Source organism: Bombus vancouverensis, chromosome 8 (assembly GCF_051014615.1).
Source record: "Bombus vancouverensis nearcticus chromosome 8, iyBomVanc1_principal, whole genome shotgun sequence".
NCBI lineage: Eukaryota > Metazoa > Arthropoda > Insecta > Hymenoptera > Apidae > Bombus > Bombus vancouverensis.
The window spans coordinates 7,934,919-7,949,162 of record NC_134918.1 but is presented as its reverse complement, the minus strand read 5'-3'; the positions used below and the strand labels follow the sequence as shown (position 1 = coordinate 7,949,162).

The 14,244-nt window shown below is 39.0% G+C and overlaps 2 protein-coding genes across 7 annotated transcripts in view; both read left to right on the top strand.

The window, feature by feature from the left end:
• The window catches only part of LOC117162987 (uncharacterized), a 52,484-nt gene extending 47,533 nt beyond the window's left edge, over positions 1 to 4,951 (top strand). For all 6 annotated transcript variants that reach the window (XM_076621034.1, XM_076621036.1, XM_076621035.1 and 3 more), the window contains one exon: positions 3,164 to 4,951. In XM_076621034.1, the coding sequence (XP_076477149.1) occupies positions 3,257 to 4,342 (1,086 nt within the window). In that variant the 5' untranslated portion in view covers positions 3,164 to 3,256 and the 3' untranslated portion in view covers positions 4,343 to 4,951. The remainder of the gene's footprint in view (positions 1 to 3,163) is intronic.
• A 166-nt stretch (positions 4,952 to 5,117) lies between these two features.
• On the top strand, positions 5,118 to 10,227 carry LOC117162980 (glutathione S-transferase-like). Its single transcript, XM_076621037.1, has 4 exons — positions 5,118 to 5,464; positions 6,421 to 6,588; positions 8,536 to 8,678; positions 9,706 to 10,227. The coding sequence occupies exons 1-4, from the start codon at positions 5,323 to 5,325 to the stop codon at positions 10,225 to 10,227; spliced, it is 975 nt and encodes a 324-aa protein (XP_076477152.1). The 5' UTR covers positions 5,118 to 5,322.
• Positions 10,228 to 14,244: the final 4,017 nt, after the last annotated feature.

Genomic DNA, 14,244 nt, shown 5'->3' with positions numbered 1-14,244 from the left:
AGGCAGATTTATCTACGCACATGTTCAAGCACGATGGAGGGAGTTTGCTGGCACATGGTGCACACAGTCTAATTTAGGGAACTAATCGTATAACATACATCATACACAACCTATATCACGTATGAAACGTTAAAAACTGTACGAATTATTATGATTACACTTCCCTTCATATTTAGTGATATTAACCTTCATACAAACAACCTCTTCAAGGAAAAACAAAATTCTTTTTCGAAAATGGCACTTCCAATTCTTCTTATTCTCACTATTTAATTGCTAGCCGTATCAAGTAACAACGAAAAAAATAATAATATCTAAACGTTAAGCAGGTCCATATTTTTGGGGATACAATTAAAAAAGTAAATCGTCGGTGGAATATTGTTTCACCTATCAAGAATTTTGGAAGATATAATTAGAAAGGTACAACCTGGGTAGAAAATTGTACTCCTTATCGAGCATTTTTGAAAATATAATTGAGAAAGTGGAATCTGGATAGAAAATTGTTTTACCTACGAAGCATTATAAAAAGTAAGTTTAATAAAACTATACCTTGGATATTTCATATATTTTTTCATATTATACGCATTCGTTAAAATTTTACACTCCCAAACATCCTGCTATACTTGCACAAAAAAGCGCAGTCTAGTAATATCCCCCTCACTGCTCCTCGCATTTTCTTTCTAATCATCTCTCGTTCGCTTTTCCTGATATTATTCTCAGCGTAAGTTCAGAGTGGCGGTTTTTAAACTCAGGAACGCGCGGCTGTTCGTTAAATGAAATATCAAACGTAAGAATTGCCGCAGTCTTAACGCGAGATAATTCATTTCGTGGCACAGAGCGCACGTCGTTGAATATTAATTCATATCTCATATAAGTTGCGAATAAAAAAAGCAGATAAAAGAGGACAAAAATCCGATAATTACCGCGAATCTTTACGCAATTTCAAGAAATACAAAAGAAATTTGTTTGTAAGCATGCTACTAAGTATTATTAGAAGTACTGTACTTCCGATATTTTACATATTCTTGCATATTTTCTACATTTTTCTGTATTTTTGTATCCTTAAACTTTCCGTAAACGCGTAAACGTCTGCGCTCTGACAATGACAAGGAAGATTCTACTGATAAAAATAAAGCATCGAATTTCACCGAACTCTCAGAAATGTAATTCTCAGATCACATAAATTAAAAAGAAAGAACAAAAGAAAATACAAATATATATATATATATATTTGTATATATATATATATTTGTATTTTCTTTTGTTATATATATATATATATATATATATATATATATATATATAACAAAAGAAAATATATATATATATATATATATATATATATACATACGTAGCCACAAATCAATTTGGATCACGACAGATAAAATAGGTAACAATAATGTCTCCACGAACATTATCATAATTTATTGGAATTTACATAAAAGCCAAAGAATGCTATTGTTTCTATGACACGGCGTTTTGTCGAGTTAGATAAATATGAATTGTGTGTTTGAACAAGTGTTCGGTCGTGTTTCACGCGACGAAAAAGGAAATCACAAGACAAGGTGTCGCCTCGTTGGAAGCAACAAATCGCAATACGAGGGTGGAAATTGGGTGACACCGGGAGGATTACGAGGGATGAGAAATCTGTCGAGAGCGTGAAAGGCTCGCGGTCACCGGGTTTCTCCAGTTCTGTCGCCGAGTTCTTCCGCTTCGAGGATAGAAGCTGCGAAATATCGAGGCCATTGTCCAAAGATTTTCAAGAATATCCGATGCAACTTCTTGAAATTTACGAGAGCAAGTCTGATAAATTCTTATCTCTGGTCCATTCGTGGCCAATTTTTTAATACCCTCGTAACTTGTAACGACAAATAAAAATATTGGTACAGGCCAATTTTTTTTGGATAAAATCTTGTGTGAATTTACAAAAAATACGATTCTTCGTTTAATTTTTTTCCCTTATTGTCTTTACATATTTGGAGTTTAAACGCGTTATAAGTACGTTTTTTTTTTTAACATGATTACGTAGAATTCTTATTCTGAATAAATTATTTGTTTCCGCTTCATAACTGTTTCTAAATTACAGTGCATTTAATCTTGAAATGCACAGTAACATTTTATACTTTTTACGTTCTAAGGAATTTTCAGGATCGGTTAAAAATTAAATTACAGTAATGGTAATACTCAATATTAATGTCAGACGTGGATACTTCACTGTTTTGTATAATAATTTGTTATCTTGGCATCGATCAAGGTATTTAATATACAAAGCGTACAGATTAATAAGAATTTTAATTAATCCTTCTTCTATAGTATTCGCCGTTCTTTTCGAGCTCGTACCATTTCAAATAGACTTTCGAATAGATTTCAAAGATTTGTCTGTTCAAATAAAACGCGATCTTTTTTATTTCCCTATCAGTCGTCCGTTACTGTTCCGTTGTTTCCAACAGATTGCAGATTCGTTTAAAAAACATTTGTAACGAAAAACAAACCCACTCGCAGAAATGTTATTCAATATCGCATTTATAACTTTCATAGACATCCTCCTCTCATTGCTATCATTGTAAACAGATTTAAACTTCGTTTGCAAACACTCGCGATTAAAAAAAAAAAAAAAGAAGAATTAATCTTAAACAATTTTATCTTGTGTTCCATTTATAATTTTCATAATTGTCTTCCCGACGTTGTATCATTTTAAATGGCTTTTTTCTATCCATCTATGTTGCAGCGAGATCAACGGTCCTAATTACTAAATTGCACGATGTGTTCATACAAATTCACTTTTTATGAACGCGATGAAACGAAATGAAACCTAAGTAGAGATTTGTTTTCTCATCAAGTATAACGAGTTTTATACTTTGGATAGATTGCCTCGTTGTGAGAAGGTCTTAATCGTTTATAATTGCGATTAAGTAATTGCAATAAGTCATATTTTTAAGAAACGTTCTCACATGCTGTCACACACTCTAATTAGAAAAGGATCATGAAACATTCGGTTTAAGATATTATTTGTTCGTAAATCTTCCTGCTTCCGGAAACTTTTTTAAATATGAAAATATTTATATACAAAATTAAATATTTTTTTCAATATCAACACTTCTTGCGTTTATGTTGTCCTAGTCAGAATTATATTATTTCGTGTATCCTGTTGCTTTTTATATGATAGTCCTCTCGTTGGCCGCGGATTCGTTATCAAGCCTGAGGCCCTCGTCACTAGTGTCACTATCGACAATAAAGGTACCCCACCCGCGACCGGACGATGGAGAACTCCAACACGGAATCGCAATCTCCCGCGAGCCCTGCCCGGGAGGGCGCCTCGAGCTCGGACTCGGAATGTGACTCGAGCTCGGATTCGGATTCAGACTCGACATCAGAAGTGGCATCCGAACACACGTTGTCGGCACGGGATCGTAAGAGTATCGTGCGCGCACTAAAGCGGTCGCTAGGGAAGAAGAAGAGGAAGAAGAACAAGAAGAAGAAAGGACACCGGGCAACCTGGGTATCGCTACCGCGATTCAACCCCGAAGCCGCGGACGCAGATCCAGCCGCCTGGTGCACAGCCGTCGGCCTGCTCATAAGGGACCACCCCCTGAAAAACAGCGCACTGTATTCTGCCCTAAACCGTGCCCTAGAGGGTCCGGCAGCGTATTGGCTTACGCAGATAATGAACGGCGACGAGCTCACCTGGCCAGATTTTAAGGAACAATTCGCCGCGCACTTCGGTGGCCAAGAAGTAGCAGCCGCGTCGCTAATCAAGGTAGCCGAGGAACTACCGCGGGACGGCGAAACACCAGGAGCGTACGGAAATCGTATCATCACCCTCCTGGGGTCGAAGTGGCGAAATTCAACCAGGGAAGAGGTACTCGCCGCCACCGCCCTCCATCTGCTGGGCTCGCGCGATGAACGTTTTAAACGACTAGCGCTCACGAGTGACATCACATCGGTGAAACAATTCCAAAGAGAAATGAAGCCCTTCCTATACACGGAGTGGCCAACGCCCCCGCCGTGGAGGTCATTAGCGAGCTCCGGAAACAAACGAGGCAGGTCACCCGCCCCCTGCATCAGGTGTGGCCACTGCGGTATTTACGGACATCCGACATTCGAATGCCGCAAGAGGGCGAAGTGGGAACCGAAGAAGGACCCCCGACGCCCGGAGGAAAGCCGACCGGCTGCACCACCAAAAGCGTTGTGCTTTCACTGCCACATGCCGGGACACATCGCGTCTCGCTGTCCATCGCGGCGAGAAGAAAAACATTGCCCCGAGGACGAGCGCCGGGTCGATGCCTGCGTGGTGGAAGCCCCGACGGGTAGACTAAGCCAGCAGGCCACACACGAGGATGTGTAAGTGTCAGGATGGCCGAGTCGGAGACGAAAGGACGCCGGGGCCCCTCTGGAACTTCAGGACAACACCCTAACCTTGCAACCTAGAGCCTAATATAGCCATAACGAAACAATCGCAAGTATCCAAACCGATAGCAATCGTACGTCGATCGGAGGATCGTGTGTACTGAGACACTCGACCGGAGTCTTGTTTCGGTGGCGTCGTTGGGATGACGAGCAGTCTTGCTAGAGAGCTGATCGGTGAAGGAAGTCGAGTGCCTTACGAGCAGGGAGTGGTGCACGTGTGAGTTAGAGCAAGGAAACCTGTCCTCCCGTTGGTCACGGATTCGTTATCAAGCCTGAGGCCCTCGTCACTAGTGTAACTATCGACAATAAAGGTAGCCCACGCGCGACCGGACGATGGAGAACTTCAACGCAGAACCGCTACCTCCCGCGAGCCCTCCCCGGGAGGGCGCCTCGAGCTCGGACTCGGAGATTCAGACTCGACATATATATTATTATATATATTATATATACTATTATATCTATATAATATATGTATTTATATCTATAAATATATGTATAAATATATCTATTTAAAAAAATAAAGTTGACCTTCATATATCGCCAATAATATCGCGTGCGTAAAAAGAAACTAATTACATTTAATTCTTTTTTTACATTTATTTATTTTTCATTATTATTTTTTTCACAACTAATTACATTTAATTATTACATTTACATACATTTAACTATTATTACACACATTTACATACATTTAATTATTATTTTTTTCATAATTATATCTCGTTTGGAATATTTTTCGACATAATTAATTGTTTCAAAAACACATATTCCAGCCTTCTAAATGATTTATTTTGCGTATTATACGAATTATTCCATCTATAAATAAATTGTTCTCTCTACACACAAACACGCACACAGTCTGTTAATTACACGAGTTAATTGTAACATTTTTCTCGATAAGTTGACAGAGCAAGAAAAATGAGCCACCAACATACCTACAAACTCATCTCCTTCAATGCCCGTGGTAGTGCGGAACATATACGGTATATATTTGCATATACTGGCATCGAATATACCGAGGAGAGGATCCCTGAAGAACTGTGGCCTCAATACAAGGATTGTAAGCGTGAAGCATCGATTTTTACTTTCATCGTTCAACTCTCAGATATCTACCATTTACTCAAACTTTTCTGTATATAAAACTTTCGTTTCACGTGCAGGCTAAACTTACTTAAAGTAAAATTTCATACGGAATAAAGTCGAACTTTTCATTAAGTTTTGCTTCCGTAATATCGTGTTTATCGAATACCAACTTAATTCACTTACGATTCTCGAATTTTTGTGTTGCAATCTTTATTGTTTACAATGAATCGAAGCATTTCGAATATTTTGAGAAAACCGTAAATAGGTGACTTAAAATAGGAATACAAAAATACTTCTACGTTTCTCGTTAATTTAAAAACTTTTTAGGACTTGTCGGAAAAAAGGATAAAAAATTGAAATCAGTTCGGAAATGAACAAGAACATAGCTAAAAAGTCGAAAGAACAAAGCAGACATAAAATTCGATCTTCCGTTGCGACATTTCTATCGTAAATAGTATAATAAAAGTTTTACGCAGCATAGACTTCGATATAATCTTATATGTCGCTTGCAGATAGAGAAACAAAAAATCAACGTAAGTCTGTAAATCAATCCTGTCGGTGTAAAACACAAAATTACGTTCGCAAGAGACATTCGATTTATATTCCTTGCATTTCAATTTTCATTACAAGAACCGTGTACATTTTCTAATATTTTTTCCGTGTCTGGTATTATCTTTTATCCTTGATTTTAAAAACTTTAGGTTCTTCCCAACAGTCAAAAACACGCGATACCCTGTCCATCGTAATCGTAAGAAAAGAAAAAAAGGAGAAAGAAGACATTTCTGTATTCCTTTACTAGGCCATGTTGATTAAAACCGAAATGATTTCGATTCATCTATTCACAAGAACGCAACGGCCTCGGAAGCTGTGTTGTGATTTCCTATCGATCGTTTCCCTCTACACAATGTTCATATGAGCCATGTTTGTTCTTAGCAATGCCTTATAAAAAGCTGCCTGTGCTGGAGGTAGACGGGAAACCGGTAGCGGAGGCTGACGATGTGGCGCGATATTTGGCGAGGATGTACGATCTAATGGGAAGGAACGAAAGGGATGCGTTGATATGCGACGAGCTCGTCGAGACTCTTGGAGATTTGAAGCAAGGTGAGTAACTGATGAGATGACTTTGCATTTGTCTCACCACAGAGACAGACGTTCAAGAATTCATTGTGAAAAGACGAGTACAAACAAGATACGTATGTCTTTCCGTTAAGCGAATGTTACAGTTTGTTTGCAAAAGTCAGTTTTTAGATTATAGAATCATAGATAGAATTTAGAGGATAGAAACTTTTAGTAGTCACCTTTAGTTTAGTAAAGTCTTATCGACAATAAGCAGACTACGTTATGATACAACGATTCCAACTGAAGATTTCTATCGACATCACGAATTCGATGGCTTCCAAATTTTCTTCTCTGCAATCTCAGACGCTCAACTCGAAAGAATCTTTTAGATCCCCCGACAAACACTCGACTCAGGTTATCTATTATCGTAATCTTTCTACGGGATTTTTTTTAACTGCGTTGCGTTAACGAATAACGGGATAACATCACGTTTCTCTCAACGCCTTTCAACGTTCTACAACTTTTATTCTTTGCAAATCCCTGTCTCTATATGATAAACGCTGGTTATCCGCGGAAGGAGCGAGGACAACGAAGTGTTACTCAATGATCAAAGACAGGAAGATCCTGGTACGCGATAACGTTACTAATTTCCAATTACGATATGTGTGATTACGTAACATCTGCTGTCTGCATAATGCGTTAACGATCCGCGCGTTGATCGCATAAATATAAATCGAAGGGAATGGAATCGCTCGAAACTCATGCAACTATCCGCAGGTGTTTAAAATCGTGTTTTTACACCGCCAACGTAACGTCACGCCAGTCGAATCGAAAAATTATTACTAGACAGAGAAGGTGAACAAAAAACGAGGTAAATAGGCTACCGATTGAATAATATCATAACGATCGTATCTCTGGTTTTTGCTCGTCTTTTATATTTGTTTCAAATGTATAAAATATAATCGTATCGATATCGTCCACGATTAAAGCCATCCATCCGCCATCGACGAGGAACGAACGATTATATTTTATCATTTATGCGAATCCTTCTCTTCTCTTCTTTCTCTATTTACGCCCCTCGCCTTGCTTCGTACCGCCGATGATTCACAATTCGATGCACCTGAACAGCTGGAACGTCGCAGATTTTTCCGTACGATAACAAACGTGTTTTTGATGGCCTGCTTTAAACCGTAACGATCGCCATGACGTGCATCAATTGTCGAATGATGTAGTGCGACGATACTCCTACGCAACTTTTTTTTACGCTGTTTTTTCCTCTATTTTTTCTTCCTGTGTGTTATCACATGATCATGAGATACCTGTATAGAAGATGCAAAGAGTCTGTGAAGAATTTACAGATATTTAAGATTATCATAATGATTAAGCAAAAGCTAAGACGCAAAATATTGCTCAAGATGTAATTATGTAATATTTACTCAATTTCTAGAAGACTGTTTATATCTTGTTGTTATTCTTGATATGGAGATAAATATAGTATACTTTATTAAGACCTAGATAAAAGACTTTTTTCTCGTTTCTCTTCTCTTACTTAATCACTAAGAGTTATATAACGTTTATTCGATAATTCTGCTTCTCCTGACCTTTCCACAAATGGTTGTTTATATCTCGACATTCTTGGTACTTTTAATCAAATTTTAATAACAGTACTTTACTCGTCAGAAGTAAATAAAAAAGCTCTAAGTAGAAGCAAGGATTTACTTACCTTTCCTTTCTCGAATCTCAGTTAGCAATGTTGTTCCTCTTGAAAGATTTTCCAAGTTTCCAAGACAATTTCCACGCTGGTAACATTGTATATATTTCAAGTATCGTGAACCACAGGAACTTGTTGAGGCAATATTGAAGAAAGCAAAGAGAATGAAGAAATTGTAGGAACTATGAGAGGCTACTCCTTCTTTCACAACTTATTTTCTCTTCGTTTGGGGGGAAAAACACAAATGAACGTAACGGTTGGTTTCATATACGTTTCAGCTATCTGCTACTATCGCATGGAGGAGGATCCTGAAAAGAAGGAAGCGAGGAAGAATCAACTTTTGAACGAAACAATACCATTTTACTTGACTAAATTCGACCAGATTATTGGCGAAAATGGAGGATATATCATTCCTTCTATCGTAAGATTTTTTATCCAAATTTAATGTTAAAATTTTTAGTCTTTGTGCAAACTGGGCCATGTTGTCCATAAAAAATTATTGAAACTTTGTTGCGACAAGACAGCTTTAATTGTTGAGAGCAGAGTGTATCTTTAAAATTCACTCCTGTTAGTTTATGTACAAATGAATTTGCCAAGATTTTCAGCTTTTAGATAATTATTCATGTATCTTCCTCATCAAGTTTGATAGAAATTATTACTATCGTAATCAAAGCAAAGATTAAGATATGTAAAATCATTTCTCTGGATATGACACTCTTGTTTAATGATTGATAAATGATACCATTCGAAATATCATATTTATATAATATATAATGATACTTATAAGTGTAATCACTTAAGTACAGACATCTGAATTTTTCTCACTGTCACTGACATAGATACGTATTATTGTTCCTTAGATTACTTGACCAGTTTATTTCTTTCATCGCTGTGTTATTATATAATAATAATAAATAGTCACATTAAATTAATTTAGTATGATTATGTTGTTTAATAATACGTGTTTCATTGCAAAATATTTAGCGATTGAAGGGCTCATAGGAAACATGAAAGTGAAAGAATACTAGAATCTAGAGTTAACGATTTCAATTTCTTTAACGAGATATTTATCATATTACACAATTCCTGTAAATGTATTTGTAATTATATCGCCGAAGAATTGTATTTAATTAAGCTATGAAGTTGTGGAATCGTGAGAAGGATTATTTTTATAGAACTGTCTAATTTCCATTCGACATTGATTCAGGATACACATTACTCTTTTTTACATAATACCAGTTTTGTCATTTTTAATTAACAAATACCTCCAAAGGTTGAAGTTTCTAAAATTATCCATTAAATTCTGACAATAAAATAAAAATCCAAATTCTTCCTAAAAAGCTAGTGATCTTTAGTTAAGAGTTCGATTTTTCACATTTTTCAAGGTAAATTAAAAAAATTGTTTAATAGAGGAGGTACAAAATAAATGTATACAAACCTTTTTTCAGACGACTTGGGCGGACTTCGTATTTTCAGCGGCCGTTGAAGATATCGAATATATGTTTGGGGCTTTGGATATATATCCAGCACTTCAAGCATTACAGAAAAGAATTCATAGGATACCAGCTATTTCTGATTGGCTAGGGGACCATCCTACCAACTACAAAGGCTGCCCAGCATGTCAAACACTATACACGAACAGATACCCTAAGCTCAGATCAAAAGAGGTATCCAAACAAACACCCAGCCCGCTGAAAGTCACGACTACCCCAACCCCCTCAACCAGCCAAACACCCAGTCCAACCAAATTCATGTCCACCTCAACCTCCTATGCCGAAACAGTACAAGGTATCCAAAATAACCCGAACAGCCAAAGGAATCTTCCCCGAAACAGTGTCCCCAACCCACCTATCACAGACAGCTCCTCCAGGCTTGAAAAGCTAATTGACAAACAATCTGAGCAAATAAATCACTTGTTATCGCTATTAACATTCATCGTGGAAAAATTAGCACGCCCCGACTCAAAATAAAACCAAGGCGCATAGCACTCTGGAACGCCAACGGTCTAGTGCAACACAAACTTGAACTAGAACTCTTCTTAAAACACCAGCAAATCGACGTAATGCTCGTATCGGAAACCCACTTCACCGACAAGAGCTACCTGAAAATAAATGGTTACAAATTCTACCATACCCAACACCCCAGCGGAAAGGCCCACGGTGGCACCGGAATAATAATCAAAGCAAATATTAAGCACTACGAACTTCCATCATTCCAGAAAGACTACCTCCAAGCAACAAACGTAGCAATAGAAGACTGTCATGGCTCAATCATCACCTCAGCAGTATACTGCCCTCCCAGACACTCCATCGCCAAAGAAGACTTTAATAACTTCCTGGACACCCTCGGCAATAGATTCATAGTTGGAGGAGACTATAACGCCAAGCACATCCAATGGGGCAGCAGACTGGTTACAGCAAGAGGCAAAAACCTCTTAAACAGCATAATAAACAACAACCTCAACTACCTCACCACATACGAACCCACATACTGGCCCACTGACACCAACAAAATACCCGACCTTCTCGACTTCTTCATAACTAAAAGTATCCCATCAAGACACGTCCAGATCAACTCCTCGGCTGATCTCTCCTCTGATCATTCTCCCGTGATAGCAACAGTCAGTTCAACAATCATCGAGAATACACCTAATGGCTCCATTCACAACCAACACACCAACTGGCAGCTCTTCAGAGAAGTCTTTACACACTCAACCTCAGCCTTCACTCCACTAAAAACAAAGGAAGAAATCGAAGCAGCCACGGAATACTTAAACACGAGCATAATAAACGCAATCCGCCTCTCCACACCGACAAAGCCATCTAACAGCAAACAAGAATATCCCCAATACATACTAAAAAAAATAGCAGAAAAACGTAGACTAAGAAGAGTATGGGAGACCCATAGAACACCGGATGACAAACGCAAACTAAACAACGCAACTAGAAAGCTATCCAGAACCTTAAAAAACTATAAAAACGACTGTTTCCATAAATACCTCGCCAGCTTATCCCCCACAGCCGACTCCAACTACTCACTATGGAAGGCCTCCAGGAAACTCATCACTGGACTACTCGATACGACGGACCAGATTCGCAGGCTGAAGAGGCACTACCCGCTAGACCTAAACGTTAGATTCATTTAATTATCCAAATTAAGCATATGCACTTACTTATAATACTTATAAATTATACCTATCTATAATAAGTATTAACTTATTGTAAATAAACAGCCATGTCACTGCGCCACGCCAGAAAAATTACTGAAAATTCTCAACGCGAGAATTGATTGTAATTTCAACAAATAAATAAAAAAAAAAAAAAAACGTGCATTAACGTTTTCAAATCCATTTTTTATTTTCAAAGAACATCATATTTGTACTCGGTATTGCCAGTAAGTATCATGAAGAGACGAAACGAGTATCTCGAGTTAAGTATTGTTTAAAATAGTATATAGACATCTAGATATAACATTCAATGATTTTTCCCTCACTTATTGTAAATTATTGATATTGTAAAATTATAATTGTAAAATTATATAGTAAATGATATTGTAAAATTAAATAGTAAATTCACAGGATGTTCAAATAATTCGAAATAACGATAGACCAAAAGCTGTTTAAACGAGACACAAGAATTAATCGTGCATTTTATTAAAAAGTTAAGTACGGATAAAAGAAAGAAAATTTTCGAACTTTTTTCGAAAGAACATACATTTATTATAGAACATACATACATTTATTATATATTGTGTTCTTTCAAACACAATAATACCTTCCATAAAGGAGCACAGCTCAGATGAGACTTTTTATAGTTAAACTTTTAACGTACTCATAGACACGAAATTTTTTTTTTTAAATAGAACTGTTACATTTTACGACACGTATAACATCGAACATTTACCAACATAGCGATGCCAGCGTACATATATATGTAATATCGTGATATAATGTATTTACAAGGAGTGGACAATAGAGATGTTAATCAGACAGAAAAAGACGATTGTTGATTAACCTGAACTACTCATACCAAACGTACAGAAAACAGCGCAATCCACACTCTCTCGGCAACGCCACTCGCAACCTCCGTCTCCGCTCAACTCGCACTCGGCTCCTCGACTCGCACTCTGCTCCTCGACTGACCCTCTCTGGCCGTTGTCCCATTCTATTGCCTTTTTCCTAGGCCCACCGCATACGTGTTCTGCAGACGCTCGTAGCCAGGGTCACGTAGGTCTTTTCCACGAAACTATGCACTTGAAAAGACCGATGACACATTGATGGGCCCGACGGCGCCTCGGCTCTCGTGACATTGTTCATAGTTCGCCCGATATTTCTTAGGCCTTTCGTCCACGATACTACATTCGGCCATCCTGCAATAACATCTGCCCTCAGATGTTGCCTTCTATCTCGCTGTCATCAGATGCGTCACTTTCGGCGTTTAGGACCCAAGGCTTCATAAAATCGAGGTGTGTGCGGGTCCTTCCTTCGGTACTGCTTCGCACGCTTTCTTCTTTTCTTGTAATTTCGCAGGTTCCCTTCTAGCTTACTTATGTTTCGTTCGGTTAGGCTACAGTCAAGGCAGTTGGATACCACGTGTTCGACCTTTTCGCGTAACCCCTTGAACCAGAAGTCCTTCTTGACCATAGCTTCTGTTTTGGTAACCTCGAAATGCCCACGCTCGTGCGCTTGCCTGACTACTTGAGCCCGCATCGCCTTCGATACTACTATTAGCACATCGTCCTTACACTCCTTATACAAAATATTGTTTCTTACTACCTGCCCATCGGCCTGACTGCACGTTGCGGCGTCCAAAATCCTACAGACTTCAATGTCCTTGTTCTGTGCCCTTCTCAACCGTGCAATCAGCCGGTCTTCACTCTCCGTTACATACATAGTGCTCGGCAGGGGGTTCCTACTCGGAGCATCTACATGCTGCATACTTTTCCCCGGCCGATGACACACCTGATACTTAAACTCGCCTAGTAACAAGGCCCATCTAGCCACACGCACACACAAATCTTTCTTTCTAACTACACCTATCGGACTCGCATACTCCGAGTCTGACGATTTGATGACACCCTCGTTTGTCCACACTTCCATCAGATCATCTTCTTCCTTTCTTTCCGACGGCGCCAGTCTTCGCGGTCTTCGCGCTACCGGCTTGTCGCTTTCCAAAACTACTTTTGCGGTTATTCCGACGTCTCGCTTCTTCTCCGGCCTATACCCCCTAACGATATCTCGAATCGCTTCACGATAATGCGGTTCCTGTACGTATGTTAGGTCTGTTTCGTCAGTCTGTTCTACTACGTTAATTCTAAACACATCCGACACGTCTTTGTTAGTCTGTTCGTCAAGCCGCAAGAAAGTCACTTCGCCCCGTTTAACCCGTAACTCTACCTGATCCAGAAAATCAGTGCCTAACAACAGGCCGTGCTTCGTCAATATTTTGTTTGAAACAACGTGCAAAGTGATTGGCAGTTTACACCCATCAACCGTCATTACCTTGGTGAATTCACCCCAGGTCTCATTGCCAGCGGAACCAACACCGTCGAACTTAAGCTTGCATTTACCTAGCGGTGGTGACCCTAACCCCGCATACTCGTCTGATCGAATGAACGTGAGATCACTACCCGTATCCACTAGTGCCACAAACCTACAATCATCTATTGCCACTTCCTTCACATACTTCCCCTTTTCGGATCTTGACACTACGCAAGTCTCTTTCGGTCGTGCCGTACACCTCGCTGCAATATGTCCAAATCCGCTGCACTCGGAACACCTAACACCTTCTCCCCTCTCCGGACACTTAACACTTAGATGATCCTCACTACCGCAAATGAAGCATCTTCTTTTCTTCATTGCATCTACAGATTGACTGGGCTTCCCGTTCTTCTGGGTTTTAGCCGGCTTCACGATCGACTTTGCTCTGCGACTCTTCTGCTCTTCGTACATCACTAACCTCTTCCTCAACTCTTTGATTGACGTAGCA